This window comes from Sapajus apella, unplaced genomic scaffold (assembly GCF_009761245.1).
Source record: "Sapajus apella isolate SASKATOON/1434 unplaced genomic scaffold, GSC_monkey_1.0 scaffold22, whole genome shotgun sequence".
Lineage (NCBI taxonomy): Eukaryota > Metazoa > Chordata > Mammalia > Primates > Cebidae > Sapajus > Sapajus apella.
This window is the reverse complement of record NW_022436962.1, coordinates 2,015,697-2,043,031: the sequence shown is the minus strand read 5'-3', so window position 1 is coordinate 2,043,031 and position 27,335 is coordinate 2,015,697. Positions and strand designations below refer to the sequence as shown.

At 36.7% G+C, this 27,335-nt stretch overlaps 1 protein-coding gene across 2 annotated transcripts in view; it reads left to right on the top strand.

Moving 5' to 3' along the window:
- Positions 1-21,608, top strand: part of ATP6V1G3 (ATPase H+ transporting V1 subunit G3) — a 29,476-nt gene extending 7,868 nt beyond the window's left edge. The window contains exons 1-3 of one of the 2 annotated variants that reach the window (XM_032288638.1): positions 3,227-3,388; positions 15,292-15,392; positions 21,163-21,608. In XM_032288638.1, coding sequence (XP_032144529.1) covers positions 3,307-3,388; positions 15,292-15,392; positions 21,163-21,321 — 342 coding nt within the window. In that variant the 5' untranslated portion in view covers positions 3,227-3,306 and the 3' untranslated portion in view covers positions 21,322-21,608. Of the gene's footprint in view, positions 1-3,226; positions 3,389-15,291; positions 15,393-21,162 lie in introns of those variants that run through there. The other variant, XM_032288639.1, reaches the window with a different exon arrangement.
- The last annotated feature ends 5,727 nt before the right edge of the window (positions 21,609-27,335 follow it).

Sequence of the window (27,335 nt, the reverse complement as noted above, 5' to 3'; positions counted from 1 at the left end):
AAAATTTTCCTGGAATGAGAGACAGCATTGTTCAGCAGCCAGAACAGTGACCATGAGACCAATTCAATTCTTCTACTTAGAAGCCACCTGACCTTGGACCTGTCACTCAGGTTTTCTGAGCCGCAGTTCCCTAACCACTCATCTTGCTTATTTTACAGGAGCTTTAGTTTCTTTACTGATAAGATTGGTGTGCTTCATAATAATAACACCCATGTGAGAACCAAATTAAATATGGAAATATACATAATTGTAAAATATCGTACCCAGTTTCTAGCACCTAGATATTTCATTAGTGAATAAAAAAAGAAAAGCTTCTCTTACTGATGCTCAGTAATATAAAACATTTAAAGAATAAACTCAGAATCTTTGCTATAAGTAGAAGTTTTTGAAATGCTATTACCCTTAAAATGTTTGAGTTTGTCAGTGAAAAGTCACATTAGGAATCAGCTTTGATCAAAACAAAAGAATAATTCTTATAGCAGGTAAACCATTTGTATGATAATAATCCATGGATCTATAATAAAGCTTAAATTCTCCAGCCAGGCTTTTACCTCTACCTACTGCTACACTGTCTACCTCTCCTCAACTTCACTTTTTCATTTGTTTTGCAATTTAGATTGTAAGAGTGTGTTCAGCTCACCAACACCAGCGCCGCCTCTCGCTCGCCGAGCTCCAGCCGAAGGAGAAGGGGGTAAGTAAGGAGGTCTCCACACCATGGCTCGAACAAAGCAGACTGCCGGCAAATCTGCGGTGGTAAAGCACCCAGGAGGCAACGGGCTACAAAAGCCGCTCGCAAGAGTGCGCCCTCTACTGGAGGGGTGAAGAAGCCTCACCGTTACAGGCCTGGTACTGTGGCACTCCGTGAGATTAGACGTTATCAGAAGCCCACTGAACTTCTGATTCGCAAACTTCCCTTCCAGCGTCTGGTGCGAGAAATTGCTCAGGACTTTAAAACAGATCTGCGCTTCCAGAGCGCAGCTATCAGTGCTTTGCAGGAGGCAAGTGAGGCCTAGCTGGTTGGCCTTTTTGAAGACACCAACCTTTGTGCTATCCATGCCAAACGTGTAACAATTATGCCAAAAGACATCCAGCTAGCACGCCGCATACGTGGAGAGCGTGCTTAAGAATCCACTATGATGGGAAACATTTCATTCTCAAAAAAAAAAAAAAAAAATTCTCTTCTTCCTGCTACTGGTAGTTCTGAACGTTAGATAATTTTTTTTCCATGGGGTCAAAAGGTACCTAAGTATATGATTGCAAGTGGAAAAATAGGGGACAGAAATCAGGTATTGGCAGTTTTTCCATTTTCATTTGTGTGTGAATTTTTAATATAAATGCGGAGACGTAAAGCATTAATGCAAGTTAAAATGCTTCAGTGAACAAGTTTCAGCGGTTCAACTTTATAATAATTATAAATAAACCTGTTAAATTTTTCTGGACAATGCCAGCATTTGGATCTTTTTAAAACAAGTAAATTTCTTATTGACGGCAACTAAATGGTGTTTGTAGCATTTTATCATACAGTAGATTCCATCCATTCACTATACTTTTCTGAGTTGTCCTACATGCAAGTACATGTCTTTAACCTTGTCTGTCTTCTGTGCTGTTCCTGTAAGTTTGCTATTAAAATACATTAAACAAAACAAAACAAAACAAAAAAGAGTGTGTTGAGTATGGTTTTATATCTGCAGAAGGCTGTGGCAGTTTAAACCCACATAAGTTTGGGAGTGTGATTACTTTTTTTCCCCCACCCAGAGCCCAGATTGACATGAGAAGCTTCTTTGGCATCTTTCTCTGCTTCTGGGTAGATTTTTCTATCCCTCACTTTCACTGAGAAAGTAAATTTTTGAGGGTCAGGAGAGGATGGAATTCATTCTAATTCTCCATTTTGGGTTCTTCCCAAAGCCTTATTCCTCTCCAGGGCTTCTTCCTGTTAAGCCACTTTGTATCTTTTTGTCCAGAGCGATCAGACAAGAGTTGTGCTTGTCCAAAAATTGGTTTATCCCAGTTGCACTAGTTATTGTAATTACGCACTATAAATTAAGTACTTTGTAAGCTGATTAAATGTGACTGCAAAAGAAGTAAAAGTGATCCTTTTACTTGGAAAAATTTTTCCTTCTGGAAATATTTGCTGAAGGTAATGCACACATAATATAGGCATGTAGGTATGGATGAAAAGATTAGGAGAAAATAATCATTAAAACCATAAAAGATTTAGCTCCCAGATTGTTTTACAGTTGTCTTTAAATCTCAACACCTTATTAAAGAAAATGAACCTGGCACTTACTGATGAGGCAAAAGAGGTATAGTTTATGAAAGCAGTAATATGTTAAACTCCAATCTGCAAATCATGTCAGAGGAAAAGGCTTTATTCTAAGTCAAAAGATTAGCTTTTCACTTCAAATAAAAATTTTAGATACATATAAATGATGCTTTATGATTCTTCTCTGTGACCAATATTCTCATTTGTCCGATTGCTACTGAATCGAATCAAATCAAGTATGATGGATTTTATTGTACTATCTTAGAACAATACCCAGCACAAGCACTGAATAATACAAAATGCATGTTTAAATTATTTTCCCTTACCCCCAACACACAGTTATAATCAATCTATATTACGCTTACTACTACTAAAATCACTCACTGTTTAGCCACCACACTAAGATGTCCCTGGAACCTCAGCCTACTGCATTACTTAAGAGCACCACAATGCCCAAAAGAAATCTTTTCATTCCTGTCACCTGAGACCGTGGGGGAAAAAAAGCCTTTAGTCCACCATCTATGCACAAAGCTGGGGAACCTCTTTCTTAGCAAAGGATTAATACATTTTCTCTAAGCAGATAACTGTATCGCTAGAAACATATTTTTAAAAGACCTGAAACAAAGTATTGCACCGACAAAGAACAAAGAAAGATACTGTTTCTTAAAAGAAAAATTCAGTAAACATGTCAAGAATTCTTGGAAGAATAGGAAACTAATATTCTACAAGGACTTTTACTCATTATTTATAAGTAGAGGCAACACCTCATTTATATCTCCTTATTTCATACAGAAGAGCTAACACTGGCAGAAATGGTAAGTTCTCGATTTCTTCATACTGGTTTTACTTGTTTTTCTAGATTCCACCTTGGGCTTTCCTTGGGACCCAGCTATCCAGCCTAATCCAGCCAGTCTGAAACAAACAGCTGCGTTTAGAACTCACTGTTGACACAGCAATCTGAGTTATATGTTCGTTTTTAAAAGGGTACGTGAACCCATTATTTCCCAGATTTCATAGGAGCCACTTCCTCGGAGCAGGCTACCATGACCAGCCAGACTCAGGGGATCCATCAGCTCCTTCAGGCAGAAAAACGGGCCAAGGACAAGCTAGAGGAAGCCAAGAGGAGTAAGTTTCACCTGTGAGGGGTTTGTCACGAAATAAACGAAGCAGTGGAATGCGGGGATAAGGACAGACTTTTGGACGAGGCAGACCTTGTTTCAAACTTTGGTTTCTGTACTCCCTGTGAGACATTTGCCCATTCATTAAAATTGCCCAGCTGTATATCCCTTAGTCTAGTGTAGGAAAGAAGTTTCCTCATTCAGTTCCTTTTGAGAGGCCATGAGCTCATGGACATTAAGATCATAGAGACGTGGGCTTAAGCCTTGGCTATGCTGTGCCTCAGTTTTCTCACCATTGTTAAGAGATAGCCAGCTTCCAGATTGAATCTGCTTATTTCTGAGTAAACTTGAGCAAATTATCTATTCTTTATAAGCATCAGTTTCCATTTCCATAACATTGGAATAATAATAGCTTATTCTCATCCCCCTCAATAGCTTTTTAATATCTAATATTTTAAAATATTTACGTTTGATTCTCATTTTCTACCTCTCTTTTTGTTTTTGTTTTTATTAATTTATTTTTAAGAGATGGGAGTCTCAGTATGTTGCCCACGCTGGACTCCAACTGCTGACTTAAGAGAGACTGCTGTCCTAGCCTACCAAGTAGCTGGGACGACAGGCACTTGCCAGTGTACTCAGCTCTGTTTTCATTTGGTCATGCATTCATGTACTTACACATAGAATGTTCTCAGTGAACTCCAACCCCCTTCCTATTCTCTTTGATACTCACAGCAGCCAAATGAATAGGATATTAATATAATTCCCAATGTATGCAGGAACAGAGCCAGTGATTTGTTCAAGGATATAGTTTAAAAAATAGAAAAAAATGTTCCAGGCACCATGCTCATTGCTTATCTTTATTCTTACAACCTTTACTGAAAATGCAAAAGTGATGCTTAGAGAAATTATACAACTTGTGTAATGTCACACAGAGGGTAAATGGTAGAGACAAGACTTAGATGAGCTGTGATATCCAAGCCCAGATCTTAACCACTGCACTTCATAAAATTCATACAATTTGTATAATAAAAAAACTAACATGTCTCAGATTTACAACTGGAATTCAGGTTCCCAAAGCCAAGACATTTTTATTTCACTGTCCCATTTCGTGTCACCTCATTATTCAATCTACAATAATTTGTAGCGTCATTCACTCTCTTTGTGATTGTCTGTCTTGCCTCTGCAATTAGATTCAGTCTGGCAAAACAGGGGCCGTATCTTTAAAATGTTGCTTATGTGACTCTTTGAATGAATGTAGTGATGAGATTGGAGTAGGTACTGAATTATTTCAATGTAATGAAATGAAGAAATAATATATTACAAGTCAAGAAAGGAAGTTAGCAAGAAAGCAGGTACACTAAGGTTTTCAACCACAGGTAAAATCATTTTCTTTTCTTAAGATAAATAGATTTCCTGAACACTCAGCAACATGGGCATCGACCACAAAAAAGGAAAGACTCCAGGTGGAGCTGATAGAAGAGGAAAGGAAGAAAGTCAGTGAAGACAAAGTTTTCCTATTTCTCAATTTCTTTTTCTACAACCAAGTGTGGAATTGGCTGCAAGATGATATGAATGCAGAGTACTTTTAGAGAAACAAAGCAGTTCAGGACCTGTGGTTGAAACAGCATAGAGAATTTGCCCTTTGAAAACATTTCAGGGTTTGGTTTTTTTTGGCAGAGTTTGGGATTGCAGATGATCTGGGCTCTTTGCAACCTCCATCTCCCAGGCTCAAGCTGTACCTCAGCCTCTAGAGCAGCTGGGACCACAGACGCACACCACCACTCCTGGCCAATTTTTGTAGAGACGGGGGTTTCCCCGTGTTGCCTGGCTGGTCCCAAACTGCCGAGCTCAAGAGATCCACTCGCTTCTGCCTCCCAATTATTGGGATTACAGGCATGGGCCACCACATGGGCCTTTTAAAAAACTTCTTTAACAATATTTAAAACACTCAGAACAGAAGACCAGATAATTTAAAGACGTGATAGTTATGTTGCCTTTGCTTCCTCATTATGGAGAATACAAAATGAAATATTGAGTCCATATTAATCAATATTATTGTATAATTCAAACATTTTTACCAGCTATTTCTCCTTTTTTCAAGTCATTAGAGAATAAAAGTATTGCTAATCATGCAAGTTATTTTGGGGTGAGAACCAGTAAAGACAACCTGCTTCAAATTTCAGAATAAAAATAAAAGCCAAATTTATTTTCCTTTCCTCTAGTGAATACACTGTCCTTCGGCAATCTTTCCTCAGAATTCAGTATTGAAAAGTACATGTTGCCTTTTTTTTTTTTTTTTTTTTTGAGACAGAGTCTCTCTCTGTCACCCAGGCTTCAAGCAATTCTCCTGCCTCAGCCTCCTGAGCAGCTGGGATTACAGGGGCCTGCCACCATGCCTGGCTAGTTTTTTTTATATTTTTAGTAGAGACAGGGGTTTCACTATGTTGGCCAGGCTGGTCTCGAACTCCTGACCTCGCTATCTGCCCACCTCGGCCTCCCAAGTGCTGGGATTACAGGCGTAAGCCACCACACCCAGCTCATATTGTTTTATTTATACACAAAAATGTTCATTTCATTTACCAGTAACTTAAAATACCTGCATACTTTTATCTTAGTGGACTATGAATATTCAGGTGGGTATTCAGCCAGTAATAATAAATATCCAGGCTTTAAAGACATTCTGGAAAATATTTGACTTTCAACAACTAACCTCTGCACTCAGTTTTACGGAGAATGTCAGCCTGTCCTCTTTGCCTCAGAAAGCACAGGTTTTGAGGTCAGTTTTAACTGGAAAGAAACTGTTTTCTTAAAGCTGTCAGCAGGTGTTACAGTTTATAGCTACAACAGCTTACTCACATAGGCAATCTATGGCAAAATAGAAATATTACTTTATATCTAGGTATGTTATAACTTCTGTAATGTTTCAGTAGTTTTTGTTTCATTTGTTTACTTAATCGAAGAAGTATTTATTGGGTACCTACTAATTCCAAGCCATTTTGATGTTTACACTGATGAATCAGAACTAGCTTTTCCTTAAAGAACTTCCCAGTGAGATAAATGCACAAATGACTATTTTAAAAAGAAAAAGGACTCATGGTGACAGGAGAGGTAAAAACAGTTATCATTTTAGTAAACCCATATATTTTTGCTTTATTTTTTCATAAAAAGATTCATTTGAAATTCTGATACATTAAGGCAGAATGAGGACCAAGAAGTCACAATAGTGAACACCATTGCAGACAATCTGTGTCATTTCCTTTCTTAAGTCCTTTTATTTGAAAGACTCTCAGACACTTAGGCATAGAGTGTAAAACAGGACCCTTGAATATATTATTTTTAAGAAAAAGAGAGGAGGAAGGAAGGGTGAGAAAGAGGGAAAGAGAAAGAAAACAGCAATTCACATGTTAATCGCTTCAGGAAAATACAAGATTAACAAAGTTATTTATATATTATGCTGCAAGAATGTTAATATATTCCATTAAGGAAAACTGCCTCAGAGCCTGGTGCAGTTGCTACATAATGCAGTATATGGTCTAAGTGTTTTGCTTTCAGGGATACAGATAAGGGATTATGAACTGATGTATCAGGAGCTCTTCAGAAGGCCACGAGGTCTACAGAAATTGGATATGCAGGTCTCTGCTCTCAAGAAATCCACCAGCTACTGAGAGAAAGGAAATCTGACATGGACATGGGCAGGATTGTGGACAGGCTTCAGAATTCAGACTGGGAAGTAGCAGAGTATAAAAGCTTTGGCTTAAGTTGAAAATCTATGATTTTTAATGTCATTTAACATCTTCGAGTTTCAGACTTTTTCTGCAAATAAAAATAGAAGTCCTAATACACATACAAGCATATATAAACAATAAAATAAAAATAACTTGTGTGTATTCTGCTTTACTATCTTGCCCATATTTTTCTGATTTTTAAAACCTCTAGGTTATATATTTTTGTATATTACTATAAGTAATAACAATAGAAGAATGAAACAGACTAGAATGATCTCATTCCATTTGTTTTTACCTCTGCTGTAAGTTCTGGGTTTACCTTTCCTAAAACAAAGAGACCAGGACTGCTTCTGGGGTAAGATGACTAGAAATGTTCCAACACTTGTCTTTATCCACTGATTACAGATTGTATTTATTATTTAAAGCTGTCACATATTTTTATGTGCAAAACTGCCTATTTTGGTTGAATTTAGATGAAATCACAGTAGTTTGCACGACTTTAAATTATCTTACCTAGATTCAATGCTCTTTACTTAATAAATTGTTCATTAATTAGCACATAAAAGTGGGTGTGCTGGTCCAAGGCAAGTTACCTTCTTAATAGGTAACACCTTTTAAAACATCAGAAATTTTCCCTGGAGCTCCAGGTTTGGGGTATTGAATTGAAACTTCAATCAGATCTAGATTAAAAATTCAGAGTACCACTATCAACAGGAGGAAAAGACTTCTGTTTCTCGGAAATATGTTGCATTTTTACTTTTAGTCATGACTTCACTTACACCCATTGCAAACTTTTAAAACCCTATAGCTCTGCATGAACACTGTTCTGAAATATTCAAATGCATGCAATTCAGCATCACATAAAGAACTCATATTCCCAAATCATTTCTGAGCAGACACGATAAACTCTCCTACAAATAAACACTCAATCTATTTACTTTGGAAGCTGCAGGAAGTAGCATTTCTGTTTGACTAAAAACTACAGATTGTATTATGGGATATAGATAGAAAGAAATAGCAAAAAAATAAATCGTAAATTTTCCAACCTGGAGATGAGAAAAATTGAACAAGCAGCTATATTAAAAATGTCCTAAAAGCTGTGGACAACCGTCACAAAAGTGAAGAACATACCACTCTAGTTTTCTCCCAAAATAGTATGGTCAGTGGTCATTCCCTACAGCTGCTCTGCCTGGGTCCCCATCTAACTTCTGCTTCTTATTAGCTGTGTGATCTTGGGCGGGTTACCTGTTAACCTTGCTGTACCTGTTTCTTTGGCCTCAAAGTGGAGATATTAACAGTACCTACCTCATAGAGTTGTCATGATTGACTGAGTTAACACTTACAAAAGACTTAAAACACCACCTGGCATAGAGGAGGTGCTCAACAAATTTTAGCTATTAATACTATTTCAATGTCTAATAAAAATAATTTTGTTGAAAAAAACAGCAAGATAGTTAAGTTCTGGAAATTTCTTAAGCATGGTCCTCTATGAGGTCTTTCATTGAGTTACACTTTGGTGCAAAATAAATACTTAAGAAAATATTTCATTCTAGACACTACATCACATAATACTGTAATGCAGATTTATTTTTGTGGGTCTATAGGATGCCTACCATCCATAATTTTTTCAATCAGCAAATTGCCTGTTTGCTTCCAAATATGCATATATTCTGAATTCTTTCAACAAGCACCTTGATTTAATAAATTCTTCACTATGCAAGGGGATGCTTTTGTTCATAAAGACAAGAGTTTTAATAAACTAATAAAAGTTGTTGTATAAGAATTTCATGGCCCTGTCTTGCATGTTTTGTAGGCCTGTAAATACTTCCTCTTCCTTTATAGTCCACAGACTAACAGAGTATTTGTGAGTGCATTGGGCTTTCATTTCTTCAAGTAGGTAATATTAAAATAATAACCACAGAGCATTTTCTTCTACTAATAGCATTTGGTTATATTCAGTCAAGGAGCTACACAAAACTATTTGTTACATATTTAATAAGGAAAATATAAGTAGAAGAAAAGCAATTGAAAACCCAGGAAGTGACCATCTGACAGGCGGTAGGTTTAGTGTGAGAAGCTCTAGCAGTGACAGTCAGCAAAGCAGAGTTTGCCTCTTTGTTTTTCTGGTGACATTTCTTTCCTAATGTTTGTAGTTGCTGAGAAAAATAATAGCATTCCTTGAATCAGATTGGTTTTATCATAGCATTGACAACCGCCCAACAAAGCCAAGAAGTTCTGTTTGGTTTGGTTTTGCTTTGTTTTCTAAGGGAAAGAATAGATCAAAAATGGTTGTTACTAACAGAAATCTTCAAACATTACCAAAGTACCCTTTGCTTATATAGCAAATAAAAATGGCTTCTGAACTGTTCGTGCATATGTTTGTCAGGTGGCACATTCATTTTCATACGTATTCTTTCCACAGCGGGAGGGTATCTGGCTTTGCCTCCAATGTTCAACTAGCATTGTTTTCTCTATGCTCCTTGCCGATTCTCTGCATTGTTACTTAGGGATGCTGTAATAAATTACCATATACGAGGTGCGTTTAAGCAGAAACTTATTATCTCGCAGTTCTGGAGGCCAGGAGTCCAAACAGAAGATGCCAGCAAGGTTGGATCCTTCTGGAGGTACTGAGGGAGAAACACCATGCCTCTGTCCTGGTCAGTGGCGGTGGCCAGCCGTCCTGGGCACTCTTGTCTTGCAGCTGCTTCATTTTCATCTAGACCTCCATCATTACACAGCCTTTCTCCCTGTGTGTCCGCTCTGACTCTATGTCTCTCTATCCAAATTTTCCTTATAAGGGAAGCAGCTGGTGGATTTAGGACCCATCTTAATCCTTTATACCTCATTTTAACCTGATTACATCTACAAAGACCCTGTTTCCAAGTAAGGTCACATTCACAGGTACCAGGAGTTAGGACTGCAACATATATTTTCGGGCAGCACAATTAAATCCTCTAACTGTCAAATCCACTTGACCACCTTGAGCCCTTATTTTATTTTCTTTGTTCCCCTTTGTTTGTTAAAATTTCTCAAAGAAGTTGCCTATATTCCGAGTGTCTACAATTTTTTGTTCCATTTTCTATTGAACATCTCTTCCTATAACTCCACCAATAGCTTCTCTTGCCAAGATCACCAGTATTGCTAACCCCAATGTTAATTCAGTATCTCGTTCACAATTAGATCCTCCTTTCATCTTTGAAACTCTTTCTTCATTTGACTTTGGAACACTCCCCTCATGGTTGGCTTTCTGTTGTCTTCTCGATTTTTTTTTTTTTTTGAGACAGAGTTTCGCTCTTGTTACCCAGGTTGGAGTGCAATGGCGTGATCTCGGCTCACCACAACCTCCGCCTCCCGGGTTCAAGCAATTCTCCTGCCTCAGCCTCCCGAGTAGCCGGGACTACAGGCATGCGCCACCACGCCCAGCTAATTTTTGTATTTTTAGTAGAGACGGGGTTTCACCGTGTTGACCAGGATGGTCTCGATCTCTTGACCTCGTGATCCACCCATCTCGGCCTCCCAAAGTGCTGGGATTACAGGCGTGAGCCACTGCGCCCGGCCTGTCTTCTCGATCTTTAAAGTCGGGACCCCAATTTGGATGTTCTCTGATATATTGGCAAGTACTTCTGAGGTGATCTCATCCAATCTCATGTCTTTGCATAGCAGCTCCATGTTGATGACTCCCAAACTTAATATTCCCAGCACTCATTGCTTCCCTGATCTTTAAGTTCATATAAACATCAGCATCATTATAGGATGTTGAATAGGCATAGCAATGAAATTGCGGTATTGACTCCATCCCCCAAATAAAATGGTGTCATCATTGTCTCATCCCTGTCTCTTGCTCATGTACCAGCTCCACCTCCAAAATATACCCACCCTCTTCTTGCCAGCTGTACTCCTACTTTACTATTTCCAGCAATTATTAACATTTGCCTGAACAGTTGCAAAAAATTTCAAACTGATCTTCCTGCTTCTCCTTGACCCCTACAATGTATTTTCACCACACCAGCCAAAGAAATCCTCTTAAATCACAAGTAGTAGTATGACACACCTTGGCTAAGAACCCTTCCTGAATTTAGCACTCCAAAGACCAAAGTTCTTACCATGACCCCTGTGAGGTCTACATGACCTGATCCTGCTGCTGTCTTTCTAATACCATCTCCTTACATTCAACCACCCTGTTCTCTTTGTTCCAGCCAGGATGGTGTTTTTGCTCTTCCTTGAGCATGGCAAACATCCTCCCACCTCAGGGCCTTTGCTCTTGCTGTTCCCTCTGCCTGGAACACTCTTCCCTTTCAGATATCTGCATGACTAGTTGCCGTATTCCTTTAGGTCTCTGCTCATGTATTATTTCATCTGAGAGGACCGATCTGTCTGCAGTAGAATCCACCACCATCTTTCTCTACCCCTAATTCTTTCTTCATCATCATCCCTGTCATATTATATACTTATTGTCCATCTTCTATTTTTATCTCCCCAGCTACATTCAGAACACAAATTCCATGAAACAAAATGTTTGTGGTTTTCGCTGCTATATCCTTAGAGTTACAATAGTGTGTGGCACAGAATAGACAGCTAGTAATGTTGGTTAAATATCTCTTATTTTGGTTTTCTGTCTCACTTGATACTGTTGGCTATGTCCTTCTTGGAATGTACTCTTCTGTCTTTTGGGTTCTCCTATTTCTTTGATTACTGCTGGCTCCTTCCAAGCTTCCTCCTCCTTTTCTGGAAGGTTGAGCGTTAACATCCCCCAAGCTGAGAACTTAACCTTCTTTTCTCCTCCTTCTGTACACTCTCCCTTGATTTCTGTCTATATCCCATTGCTCTAAGTAGCATAGATACAGGACCCAATGGCTAACATGCAAACCTCTGTCTTCATTTCAGACCTTCCTCCTGCATCTGGTCTGCCCAGCTCTCCTCTGCACGCTTCCACTTAAATATCCTCCGGGAAGCTTACAGAGGTTTCTCTAGTGACAGCCTGAGGACTTCTCAAAATGATGCTTTACTCCTGGCCTTCCTTTTGAGCAAAAGGCCCCAGGAATTGGACCTGTTTTCCTAATAATGATTTAAAATAATTAAAGAACTACTTTTATCAAACATTTTATATACATTTTTTCTAATCCCTCCAATGAGTTTTTATAGTAGATTATTAACTTTGTCTTATACATGAGAAAACTCAGTCTCAGTAACTTGCTTAAAGTTACAAAGCTTCTAATGTTTTATTGCAGTGACGCCATTGCATGATTCTGATTCCCTTCGATGATAAATGAAATCCTGTCTTCTCCGTCAGGAAGAGTCTAGAACAAATTTAACAATCCAAGCAATAAAATGAGATTTCTCTGCATCTCAAGAATGTACTGCATCTGGGGACAGTCAGCTCACTTGGCCTATCCTATTCAGAAGGCCAGGGAGTTTCCATCTTCCAGCATTACCCTTTGTCTCCTACAAAGAGTTCAGTTTTAACCTGCCCAAAACTGATTTTTTAAATCCTTTTCCCACAAATCACCTAAAAATCAGTCCAAATGCCCTTTTCTCCCCCGTTTTGGTCGCAGCAGGCGTGTTTTTAATGCTTACGAAGAAGTAAGTATAATTTCAGAATTTGGCAACCTTCTTACAGGGAGAGAGAAGCAAGCTCCAGGTTAATACAAGTGGATTTGATGCATGCCATTTTGCTTCACCTCTAACAGAACAGTCGGCTTCAGGCTTCGGTTTTTTTCACTGGATTAAATCAGGTGGAGCATATGCAGGCTCTCACACAGCAGCAGCTGCTGAGTCTATCCAGAAAATTGCTGTGCCAGCAGCGATTTCCCCGTGGCTCTCGCGTTTAATTGAATCAGAACCAGCAGGTGACTGGTGCCATGACAAGGGAATCACAGACACTCTCTGAGCCTGTCACCCTGTGATAGAGCTTAATATACAGCCTCTTAGTGAAGCGCTGAATTCTGCTTACGGGTAGGGCACACAGGGCCTTTCCTATGATTTTTTTTTATGTGCTGGAGAGGCATAACTTTAAAACCACTATTTTTAACTATTATGCAATTAAGATGGAGAATAATGAGGCAAGTGATTTATTTTGTAAAATAATTATGTATCTTACAACCCATTATTACTAAAAAAATTAATAACTTAACATTCTGTATTTTGGTCCTGATTTATGTAACTAACCATATATATTTATATAAACACATATTCTCTAAAGTTTTTTTTAACTAAAATATGTGGCAATTGAGCAGATGCAGTTCAATCAAGCGGAACATTAAGCTAAATCTTAATCATAATAATTACTGATTTTACATTTTCACTTTCAAGGCATTTTTAATTTGTCTCAGAAAGGGTCAGTCAATAGTTTTTATGTAATATATAGTATATATTAAAAATCAGATTCCCAAATAAACAAGTTGAAGGTTTTGCTTAAAGTCTCATTCCTACCATTGATTGCTGTCTAACATATTTTAGTAACAAAAAACCTTTAGAGAACATGTTTTTATATAAATATATAAGGTTAGTTACATAAATGACAAACAGAGATAAGGAGGTGGGTTGGAGATCAAGGAATCGTTTTTCCTCCCAACATATCATTGGTTTATTCTGTTCACGGACAATCTCTGTGAATAACATATGTGTAGCTGTCAGGAAATGATTACAACTATAGAGAATGAAGGAATCAGTATATATAAAATGGTAATTAGCATTAATTAAGGAAAAGATAAGCATTACTATTAATGTTCCATTAAGCCTCAAGCAACAGAAGAGCAGTAGTTTTCACCTGACCTTGGATTTTAAAGAAAGTGTAGGCAAAGCAAAATGTCTGTTCCAAATGAGGTCTTTCCAGACCATTCAGGGGTGGTATGCATTAAAAGAGTCACATTTCAATTTGTAATGCAGTGACTCTATTTTTATTCCATATACATACAGCGACTAGTGAAGCAATTCATACTTAGACGGGAGAGAAATTGAGAAACATCTCTGTGCAAATGCTGCAAACGTTGATACATACATAGGTAAATGGCAGACAGATAAAAGTTTACACTCAGGTTTTCTTTTATGCTACTTAATGAGAACACATTTTTTTTTTTTTTAGTTCAGAGTCCTTTACAATATAACAAACGGTTGACAAAAATTGTAAACAATACTTAAGAAACATTATTAAAGGAAAAAAACTATTAATGGGCAAAATAATTGAGGTATTTTACTGAAATCAAAACACAATAGATTCATAGAAAAAAAGAATTTTAATGTAGTTCAGAGTTTCTTTAAAGTTTTAATGATCATGAAGCATTAGTAGCTAAGCTCAAGGTGGTAGGTGGAGAGAGCATAGCACCAATTAATATCAGTCTATAACCCCCAAAACTTACTCCGGTCATCAAAAAACTCATGTGCTCAGCTAATGATTACCACAGCATTGCGTTCGTTTAAAACTTTCGTTTATGTTGTCTGCTAGCTTAAGGCTTACACCTTTGCTCTTAATAAAAGAAAAAAGGCTACTTAACTAAATCTCCTAATCATTAAAAACAATTGGTTTTATAGCCACTTTCAAGAAAGTTGCCCTCAGAGAAAGTTACAAAAAAAAAAAAAAAAACTTTGATGATTGTGAGGCTTAATCAAACATTGTAGAGTCAACAAATGGTAAGAAAAAAATCCTAATAAAATGTTTCTAAAAATTGTAAATTAGTTTGATAGAGTCTGAGTTGAATGTTTGTAGTGATTTTGGAGATCTGCCAGTGTTAAATAGGATCCAGTTGGTGTGGACTGAAGGATTCTGGCAGCAAATCAAGACCGAAAATCTGACCAAATAATGTCTTTTTGAGTAAGTGACAGTTAGAATCTGTTCTCTGGCATTACTGCTGTGAGTAAATGGACAGATATTTTATTTAAACATCTAAGTGTGAAAAAAAGTTGTCATTTACATGTCCTAAAGAATTCAATAGAAAAAAATTACACAATTTTCAAGGTCTATTGTTTTTTAATAAAGTTTGCCATTCTAGAAAAAAAATCATCAAAAAATAATGAAGAATGTACCCACTTTTTAAAAACGAAGCTTGCAGCTCCATATACATGTGTGTGCAACACATACATATATATATATATGCATACACACACATAGTTGTTTATATATATATATGTCTTTGTTATATAGGGACAGAAATATTAACAATGATATATATATGTCATTATTAATTTTCAGGAAAAGGAAAGCGATTGAAGCAAGCCAAGGAGGAAGCAATGGTAGAAATTGACCAGTACAGAATGCAGAGAGATAAGGAGTTTCGACTAAAACAATCTAAGGTGAGTAAGAAAGTCAGCACAGTTTCTTATGCAGAAGAGATAAGACCTTCCTATTCATAAGGCGTAACACGGAATATCGAGAGAAAAAATATGCTGCAATTGAGCAGATACAGTTCAATAAAGCTGAATATCAAACTAAATCTTAATCATAGTAATTATTGATTTTACATGTTCACTTTCAAGGCATTTTTAATCTGTCTCATAAAGGGTCAATCAATCGTTATGATATAATATATAGTATATATGAAAAACCATATTTCCAAATATACGAGTTGAAAGGATTTCTTAAATTCTCCTTCCTGCCACCGGTTGTTGACTAACATATTTTAGCAAACAAAAACTTTAGAGAACATGTTTTTATATAAATATATATGGCCAGTGACATAAACAACTAACATTTCCAAGATTTACAAAGGACCAAAGTAGATATTGTTACAAATTGCTGAAAAGCCTTCTGGTATTTTCTGACTATCTTTGCAACTGGCTGACTCATTCATTAAATCTTCCTTTTAGAGATAAACAAATGCTTTTTCCTACACTGGCATATTTTTAAATATCTGCAGTTTACTGTAAATTATAAATGCGTGAAGTCTTTGGAGCCAAAATCCTCCCTTCCATGTTGCAACATGGTCTAAAAGAAAGTGCTCAACTCCATGTGTCATAACTAAATTTTATATGAGATTTTATTTTGCCCTCGGTAAAAATATAAACAAAGCTCTGTGCAGAAGTCTGACATTGCAAATAAATTATAAGCAATTTGGAAATCCTCTTTATTTACAACTTTCACTTTAGTGCTAATGGATAAGGAGATCATGTAGGATTAAGTAAATAGGACCACATGATCATAAAATCTTTCTGATCAAATAAAATAAAGTCCTTTCTAGAATAAAGTAGACCACTCAGCAAAAATAAATATTTTTATCAATGTTTGAAAATAAGAAATCCTAAAGTCCTAAGTTCATACAGCCCTCCACGATTGGCCTTTGGCTATCTCTCTCACCACATTTCCTACCATCCTGCTCTTTATTAGTCCTGTTCTAGCCATATTGGCCTTCTGTTCTTCCTCAAGAAGACAGAACATGCCCCTACCACAGGGCCTTGTCATGTACCATTCTCACACTCTGCATTTCTTTTCTTCAGATAGTCATGTTTCTTTGATCTCTGTTCAATTGTTAGCGCCTATTCCTGATCACTTCATCTAAAATCGTGTCTGTCATAAATACGTACCTGTTGTAGCCCATTGTTTCCCTCATAGCACTTAGCAGTATCTCACATTTTTTATATTTACTTTTTTTTTTTTTTTTGCATATTGCCTATCTTTCCTTCTGGGACTTTAAACACCAAAGGAACCATTTATTTGTTTTTTTTCTCTGTTTTCCTAGATATTAGAACAGTGCTTGCCACACAGTAGATATGTAATAAACATTTGTTGAAAGAATAACATTTTTTTTTTGCTTTGCTTCCTTATTGAATCGTGTCCTAACCATGATTTATTAGGACCTGAGAAAATAATCATCCTTAACATTATCCCACTTTGATTATCTTATATAGGATATTTCTGATGTAATTATTTCCATTTTTTAAGTAATGACAAAACTGATTATAATTTCAGAAAGTGCTTGTGTTAAATCTCTCCAAACATTATTTCTCCAGAAGAATCTTATCAGATATATATCTTGTTCAGGTTATTTGTTCTCTGCTTTGGTTAATAATTAAATAATTAAAACTCATAGCTCTCATAATTAGCAGTCCAAGCCAATTTTACAGCTACTTGATCAAAAGCTCACATAGAAAGGTCAGCATATTTAAGCCTCGTCTATTTTAAGCATATTGTAAAACCATTAGCACAGATCTTCTTTCCTTGGCATGACCTCCATATGTCAGGCATATTGCTATTTCACTTAAATCTCATCTCATTAACCCAGGGCAATTAGGAGGTTTGGGAGGAGACCCAAAAAACCAGCTTCCTGTCTGCTGTGGGTGTTGTATCTTGATGTTACTTTTTTGTTGCTTTTTAGCTCTTGTTAATACATGTACTTTTTCAAGTGCCTGACTTCTCAACAGAAGCAGGTATACTAATGTGGGCTGTACATGAGCAAATATTGTTTCATCAAAAATCTATTTATCCCTTCCTTATTGCTATCCAAGATAACACCTTCTACTAAAGAAGATATTACATTGCTAAAAAGAAATCTGGACTACAGTAGAAAAATTAAATCTGTTGTTAATACAAGTAAAACTCAGATAGATCATGAATCTAAATAGAGAACCTGAAAATGGTTGCCTTGGGCACACTGAAGATCTTTATACCTTTACTCTTTCTTCCTGAATTTATATCCCAAGAACATTTTATTTCCTGAAAGCAATCACAAATTGAGATCACAAAACTGTGTTTTTCATATGACAGAAGGATCTGAACATTTAAACAACTTACAAGGAAACATATTGAATGTTTAAATATTTTCCATCACCATCAGTCATTACGCTGTTAAGCTATATATCAGTTTCAAAGCTGACATTTTGAAAATTAACATGGAGAAGTTCTCACATGTCACCCTTAGACAAAACGTATCATTACACGTTACAGAATTATCAACTACTAATTTGTACATTGTCCCAAACATTCAGGTGACAGGTTTCCACCAACACGAGCAACAGAACACAGGTAATGAGTTCTCTGTAGTATCAAGAGATCTGATCATTCCACTCAACACAAAAATGTGTATTGAGCGTCTACTAAGTGCCACACAGTGCTTAAGGCACTTATAATACATCAAGGAACAAGCCGGCACTGATTCTTGCCTTCGTGTCACTTACATTCCTTCACTGAAACTCCTACATGGGTTAAATCAATACTCTGCCTGCAGATACCAAGATAAGGAATTCTTCCCTAGGAAAACCATTTAAAATAGTGTATGACTAGTCATTGTTACAGTATTGCATAGGAAACACTGTAGAAACTCAAATCACTGGGTATCAAATAAACTCAGAAATAATATTTTGTTTATGCCGGATGAAACAGGATTACGGGGGTATTGCAAGAGTATTACAATGTTTCTGAAAATACAGAACAGATTGAAAAAGTATGAAAAGTACAAGTAGGACAGTCAGTGAAAATTATAATCACTAACACATACGGGTTACTTGTTCAGAGTTAAACTTCTTTTTGTTTTTGGTTTTTTTTTGGAAATGGAGTCTTGCTCTGTCACCCAGGCTGTAATGCAGTGGCACAATTTTGGCCCACTGCGACCTCCGTCTCCCGGGTTCAAGTGATTCTCCTGCCTCAGCCTCCCAAGTAGCTGGGATCGCAGGCATGTGCCACCTCGCCCAGCTAATTTTTGTATTTTTAGTAGAGACTGGGTTTCATGATGTTGGCCAGGATGGTCTCAATCTCCTGACCTCATGATCTGCCCGTCTCAGCCTCCAAAAGTGATGGGAATACAGGTGTGAGCCGCCGCAGAGTTAAACTTCTGTGCCACATGTCATCTTTATAAGTTTCTCTGGAAAATGATTATGGTGTCTCCGCAAGCCACATTAAGAATTCAACTAATATTAACAGCTGCCATCTATTGCTGCACTGTCCAAAATGGTGACCACTTTACATGTGGCTACTAAGCCCTTGAAGTGTAGCTAGTCCCAATCAAGATGTGCTGCAAGTGTAACATACCAGATTCTAAAGTCTTAGTATGAAATAAAAGAATGTAATAATTTTTTAATTGATTGTATGTTAAAATGTGAATATGAGGTTAAATATATTAAAATAACTATAACTATTTCTTTTACATTTTTAATGTGGTTTCTAGAAAATTTATAATGATATGTATATGAGTTGCCTTTGTGGCTCATATTATAATTTTGTTAGACACAACTGCTCTGCCCACTTACCAGTGAATCTGGTTTGCATTTTACAGTATCTTACCAAATGGGATATTATCCCTATTAAGAAAAAAATAGAGAAAATAAGGTTGAGATTAACTTTTCCAAAGTCATTCAGAAAGGTTACACTAAATTAACCTAATGACAACTATTTTTAATACTGTCCTAATGACAACTATTTTTAATAGTTTCACAACAGTTTGCTTTTAATTTTTTGCCACTAGAGGACATTGAATTTAGAGAAAATCTTTTTTTTTTTTAAGTTTGGTAGAATCCCATTTAAGATACTAAATTTAGAAGAAAAATTTTGAGCTTGGTAGAACCATTTCAATAAGTAGTTCTCTTCTATTTTAAAATTTCTTCTTAGCAAGGGAAATTTGATCCATATGTTTCTGCTTCTTGTATACTCACTCATCAAAATGTTATTCTGCAAAAGTTATTTGATGTCTTAGAAGCTGCAACTTCTCAAAATTATTTTCTTTGAACTGAGAAGACCCTGTTGCCTGGACTGTAAACAGAAAAGAACTTGAACCCAAGAGCCTCAGAGGCATTTGATTTCAAGCCTAGGACTCAAAAAGATCATGCAGATTTTAGAATTTAGAATAGTTTAACAATCCTGAAGTAGAAGTCAGTGGAGTCTCTTGGATTAAATTAAATGCATACTTTTCCTAAACACTCACAGAAGGAAAAAGCAAACAAACGTAAAACAGTCTTCTTGCCTTTAAAATGCCATGTTTAAGAAAGGCTGAATTTACAAAGGTGATACATTAGGAGTTGATTGTTTGCTTTAATAAAGGCTAACTTTCAAAGTGTTTCACTGCAGAATTCCTTTAAATTGTTAACTCCCCTGATGAAATTATATTTTGATCAAATCATTTCTGGATAAAGAAGCTATGAGGAAAGAGCTTATAATGGAAAAGACTGAGAATCACTGCCAATTAAAGAGCAATTAGAAAGATATATTACACTGTCTAAAATTATAATGTAACTAAATGAACAAGCATACTCAATTTGAAAGAAACACAACTTACACTAAAATTTTCATGATAATATCTATTATCCAAAAAAATCCACTTGTACGGTGAGGCACGGTGACTCATGCCTGTAATGAGGGAGGCCAAGGCACTTTGGGAGGCCAAGGCAGGAGGATCACAAGGTCAGAAGTTCGAGACCTGCCAAGCCAACATAGTGAAACCCGGTCCCTACTAAAAATACAAAATTAGCCAGGTGTGGTGGCACGCATCTGTAGCCCCAACTACTTGGGAATCTGAGGTGGGAGAATTGCTTGAATCCCCTGGGTGACACAGTAAGACTTTGTCTCAAAAAAAAAAAAAAATAAGGAGGAAATACACTTGTGAATATAAAAGTATCTTATAGGGCATATTGTGACTGTCTTCCTGATAAACAAGACATGGTCAGTTCAGATAATGTATTTTAAAAATAGAAAAACCAGTTATTCACTCAAAAAAAACAGCAAAAGTGGGTTTAATGGTATCTTTCAACTATATTTTCCATTTATAATTCAGAAAGTAAATAATGGGAAAGATATGGAAACTGTTATAAATACATGAAAAATACGATGGAAAAGGACTTCTGGGCATAGTTTCATGCTTATAAATGTGTATTCAATTTGTACCATGTAGAGGTCGGTTAAAAGTGAAAGTAATCTGCTATGACCAGCTTCAATATTTTATGAAAGTTCATCCTTCCCACTCACAGCATTGATGATCTTGTCTGTTCTCTGAAAAAAATTCTAGATAAGGAGTACATAATTGTGCACCATAGGATAATCATCAGTAAACAGGCTAAGACAAATTTAACTTGTAAAACAATAAATTGTGTTATGACGTTGTGAATTTTCTCTGTTTGGTTTTGGTAGATAATGGGCTCTCAGAGTAATCTCTCAGATGAAATAGAAGAACAAACACTAAGGAAGATACAAGAACTTAATGGACACTATAATAAGTGTATGGAATGTGTGATGAAACAGCTCTTGAGCATGGTCTGTGACATGAAACCAGAAATCCATGTGAACTACAGAGCCACCAAGTAAATGTACATCATATTTTTTGAGGAAAAAGAAAAGGTGTGTGAGTGCCACCTAGTTGCTTATGGCTTCATGTTTTTATATTAAGAAATTTGAAATGTAAATCTTAAATTTACATTTACAGAAAATGTGACATAACTCATACTTTGGCATGGCATTAAACAAAACAAAATACAACTGTTGCTATATCTTTCTAGTAATAATTATGACCTTATAATTTAACTTGGAATAAGTCAAGAATGCAGAAGAGGAACATGCTTTTTAACACTTGCAAGAAAAACATGGTCATGACAGCTTTTTAGTGGGTGTTGGGTTTTTTTATTTCTTCTCCTTTTCATCAATTTGAAAACACACTCAATTCTGTTAAAAGGTAATTTGCTAAAAGATAATCTTTAAGCAGGATATGCTTATGACTTTTCAACAGATCTAAAAATGAATATGTCAAGGGTTTTATTTACTTCAGTAAGCAATGAGGAAACCAGTAAGACAGAGAGACAGAAATAAAGAATTATGGGTTATATAGCCATTTTAAAACACAGATGGGTTTTATAATCATTCTGTCTGTCTGACCTCAACTAAACTGATATTATTTTTAAGAGAAAAAAGTAAATGATAGATAAGCTGATAACAGATTTTGGAGCTTTGAAAAAAAGAAACAAAAGAAAAGAAATACAAAGAAAATTAGGAAATATAGTAGGTTACTGTGCCACTAGCCCAGTCTCCTAGTTACAGCTAAGCTAAATTATTGTTAAATACTAAGTACTTTGTTAGTGCAATGCATAAATTATCTCAGTCCTACTGCGAGAGCCCTATTAGTGCTCTTGTTTTACAAAACGAGAGGCAAAGACAAAGGAGCCTGCCTGGAGACGCCTGGATAACAGTGACAGCCCGGGGCTTCAAGCTGGGCAATGTGACTCCAGTCTTCACACTCTTCATTTCTCTCCGAACTACTTACCCGCGCTGTTCCTATATTTGTATTAGTAAGAACATGGGTGCTATAAAATCTTGGATTTTCATGTAATATATGCAGATAAATTTTAATTCCAGCCTAAAGAAAAGTTAATGGCTGGGCGCAGTGGCTCACACCTGTAATCCCAGCACTTTGGGAGCCCGAGGCCGGCGGATCACAAGATCAAGAGATCAAGACCGTCCTGGCCAGCATGGTGAAACCCTGTCTCTACTAAAAATACAAAAATTAGCTGGGCATGGTGGCATGCACCTGTAGTCCCAGCTATTTGGGAGGCTCAGGCAGGAGAATTGCTTGAACCCGAGAGGCAGAGGTTGCAGTGAGATGAGATCACGCCACTGCACTCCAGCCTGGAGCCTGGTGACAGAGCAAGACTCTGTCTCAAAAAAAAAAAAAAAAGAAAAGTTAATTATTGTTACCAAAGTATTCAAAAAAAAAAAGAGAAAAGTTAATTATTGTTACCAAAGTATTCACATAATCTTCAATTATATGAATCTTCGATGACATGTATAGTTTAGTAACAATAATTAATATTTGTTTAGACTGGAATTAAAATTATAAACTGAAATGATTTTAACTGATCATTGTTTTAGATCAGTGGTCCCCAACCTTTTTAGCACTAGGGACTAGTTTAATGGAAGACAATTTTTCCAAGGATAGAATGGTTTTGGGATGAAACTCTTCCACCTCAGATCATCAGGCGTTAGATTCTCATAAGGCGCACGCAACCTAAATCCCTCACATGTACAGCTCACAACAGGATTCGCGCTCCAGTGACAATCTAATGCCACTGCTGGTCTTACAGGAGCCCAAGCTCTGGTGGCAATGCTCGCTCAGCTACCACCACCTCGTGCTGTGCGATCCAGTTCTTGACAGGCCACAAACGGGCATTGGTCTGTGCCTCAGGCATTGGGGACCCTGTTTTAAATTACCAGTATCATTGTTTCTTTTTAGGAGAAAAAGTTAAAATTTTACCCCATATCTTAGTGTCTCAGAAATAGTCAATTTTACATTCATGTCAGGTAAATGGAGGAAAATTTGAATTCTATTTGTTTCCCCATTTTCCCAACTTTTGGGGCAAGGAAAATCAAACAGTGTATTGGTTTTATGTCATATTTTTCCCTATTTACTAGAATGAAAATTGATTCCCAATTAAAGAACAGAAAGATACCAAACATTCTTAGGAACATTGTTTCCCATTTTTTGAGGGAGTGGCGGGGAAGGCATCAATTAAAGTTGTCTCCCTGACATTACCACAGCATTGGAGGATTTCCACTCAGCACAGAATTGAAGAATTCGATCACTATATCCTGCAGAGTTTAGGTGACTAAAATAATGAGTAAAATTGCACATTTGGGGAGTTATCATGTGAAAAAATCATTCTGAAAAACAGCATTGTGATTTGCCTTATATAAGAAAATGGTTTTCTCATGAAAACCATCAAGATGTCAGTTTTCTGGATGTGAAAGCTTTTTTCTGGATATGGAGCACTTGAGTTAATAATAAATTCCTGAGCCTGAACAAAAGAAAGGATAATCTTTTAGGCCCTAAATACTATAGAAACACATTAAAGTCAGTAAAGGATTTTCTCAGAAGTAAAATGGTTCCAGGCCTGGATGAAGAAGAGGAGAATTGGGTCTCAGCACACTGTGCATCAGTCCTGCCAGCGCCACAGGCTTCCTATGTCCTATAGGCAATTCACTCAACCTCTCTGGGCCGAAGATTTTTTTAGTTCTTTAATCTGCAAAATGATGTTGAAATAAACGATTTCTGCAGGTCCTTTAACACTTATTTTTACCTACTAAGTCAGAAGAATTTTTCAAAAGCAGTATTTATTACTTTTAGATTTTTCATTCATTACTGTAGTATTTGTCAATTTCTCAACAATCTCACGTCTATTCTAAATACTCTGTATGTGCTATTGCTGTCCTCAGTATCCTAGATTCTGTGTAGTTTGCATATTTTTATATTCAAATATTGTTTCACATCTTTGCCTAACTGAATGAGTCATTTTCCAAGAACTCTCACACCCTCACAGATGGTAGAGCTGCCAGGTTTTACTTTATTTACATATGAAAAGGTTTTATGTATTTCAGAGCTAGCTCGCTTATCTATGATAGCTTTCTCAGTCACATAAAAAAGTTGACTTTTTTTGTACATGTACTTATACTAAAAGGCTTTTTCTGCTCCTATAGATCTCCAAACAGAAATGTAATAACCTTAGCATGTTTTTAATTGTCCTTTACCCTTGTTTTGATCCTTTGCACAATCAGAAACTACAATATGAAAAATTATTCCATTGAATTCTTACTCATTTCCATTGCACCTAAAAACAAAACCATGCAATTTACAGACTTGCAAAGGAATACAAGGATTTCGGTTTTTATTCCCTGTATTAGCACACAAATACACACAAGGTCAAAAATTGTCATCAGTGCCTCACAGCCATTACTTTGTAGATGGATAGAGCTAGTAAAAGAGAGTTGGCCAGATTGTGTGGAAAGCAGCCATCTTTGAAATATCCCAGCTGAGGCCATTCTAGATCTGGCCAACCCCCAACATGTCAGAGCCCAGCCTAAATCAGCACAGCCACGTTACCTGCCGACGACCATGAACACAGGCATGAACAAAGAAGACATCTTATGAGCCACCTGGAAAACTCACAGACTCATGAGCACACGTAAACATTTCAAGCCACTGAGTTTTAGGGTGATGCATTATGAAGCACTAGCTAACTCCTGTACAGATTGAGTATTGCCTTGAAAAGGAAAGGGTGACCACCTGTCTTGAATGCTGCCAAGAGTTCAAGTAAAATAAGACAGAGAGGTGACTGTTAGATTTACCTATGTGGAGGAGGAGTTTGAGGAGAGAAAGTGTGGTGAAAAAGCAAGAGATAGCAGTTATAGATAACTATACAACTCTAAAAATGATGAGAGAAATGGGCTGCAGCTTGAGAGAGATGTGTGTCAAGCATGTGTTTCTTGTCTGGACTAGAAATGTTACAGCATAATCATACGCTGATTGAAACTCTTCTAGAGGAGAAATAATTTCTATGAAGAAGAGAGAGGGGAACTGTTGCAGAAGCAAAGTCCTTGAGAAGGCAGGAAGCATAGAATTCAGATCCCAAGCAGAAGAATTAGCCTTCAACACAAACAGAGACACATTCACAGGGAGATGACCACGCGCATGGACTGATACAAGTAGGTACGTAGATCTTGTGGTAGAAAGATGAGAAAGTCCTGTCTTATTACCGCTATTTTCAAACTCAATTCAAGGATAACGATCAACTGAGAATGAGGAGTAATTTAAGGGGAGAAGGGAAAGGGTAAAATGGTCATTTTAGAAGGTAAGATTATGATGCCAGGGAAGTGTAATAGGATTATCAAGCAGCATTGAATGTCTAAATGAGATTTATTATCATACTTTTAAAATGAGATTAAGTCAGTTGTGTGCTTGTCTCTGGTCATAGTGAGTTGCTTTGTTGCAGGTGGTCTGACTTCACCTTTAAACTCATCATCAAAGCCCTGAGATCAGCTCCTTTGTCCTACGTCTTTTAACTCTAAAGTTGAACTGAAATAATTCTGCTTGTAAGACTACTATGTACCTAAACTTAAAGAAAAAGAAGCTATTGGAAATAAAGCTCTAAAAAGAAAGATAGCAATCTAAGCATAGAGTTCATTACAAAATTAATTATTCTACTTTTTCAACTTGAAGAAATATAACTGCTGATAACTGTATGCGCCTATTTTCTGTTCTTCCATCTCAGCTCTCTTGGGACTGCCTAATATTGGCAATGCAAGGAGTTACTAGCATAGTGAGTTTGCTTACTTTCAAGAGTCACCTGAAAAAGCTACTTATCAAAGACATAAATGACTGGAGGACCTTATGTCCCATGCAATATTAATTATTCATTTACTCACGTATTCAGCCATAATTGTTGAATTCCGTGATCTCAGGCATTTGAGATTGGGAGTAGAAATACAGGCATGGCTATTACTGAAAGTGACAAGTCCTGTATTTTTACCCCTACCACTTCCAGTAACCCAGCTCCTCAATTCCAGTTTAAGATAAGGTATATTTTTAGTGCATTGGGGTTCTCTGTGTCATCAAATAAACTAAACTCCTGTAATAGGTAATGTAAACATAAAGAATATTTAATACTGTGATTAAACACATAGTTGAACACAGTAATTAAGATCACCATCCCTGGGTCTAGACTATTTTGATTCATATATAAGTAGTAAATACAGGCGTCTATAATAATCGTAATTATTATTATAGTTGAAAAAGAACTGAGCCAATAGGCTAATCTAAAGACAAAATGAGTGTGGAAGGGCTTTATGAGGTAGAAAATGCCAGAAAATCACTATAATTTCTTTTTGCAGACCGTTTAAGTAGACCATTATGAAATTCCCTTATTTTTAAAATAGGGTAACTAAACTGTTTCTTCATGTTCAGTTAAGTGGAATCCAATGGAACAGAAGTTTCACGGAGCCCATTTCATCATGCTAGCACTTCCATTGAAAAAGTGTCTACAACTGTTAACTTGTTATCATTTTTATTAATGTGTAATCAATTAATAAGAGCATGTGTGTTCCACAGACAAACCCCAAAGATATTTAAATAGAGATAACAGTGAACATGAGAACCTTGCCAATATTCTGAAGACCCGTTTCCTAGTGGAATTCACAGTTTGTAGTGACAGTTCAGAAAGATGCTTTCCTAAGCAAAAATGTAAATATATCCAAACACTCCAAATGAAACCACGAGCACTGAATACTACACACATTTACATCTACAAAAGAGGCACGAAGCTTTTCATGGTGACAAACCAGAATCAGCAAGGTTTAATAGAACTGTGATTTTGCTGATTGAAACTTGCACAGACCACTGCTTGTGAAAAGACTTTCAAAATTGGGTGTGACCACAGAAAGTAAAGAGGGATCATCAGGCAATAAATATAAACCAACACAACGCCAGCCATGAAATGAGTGAATGTGTCTAGCAAAAATGAACAAACACCACTCCCAGTAAGTCAAGTTAAGGCCTTGCT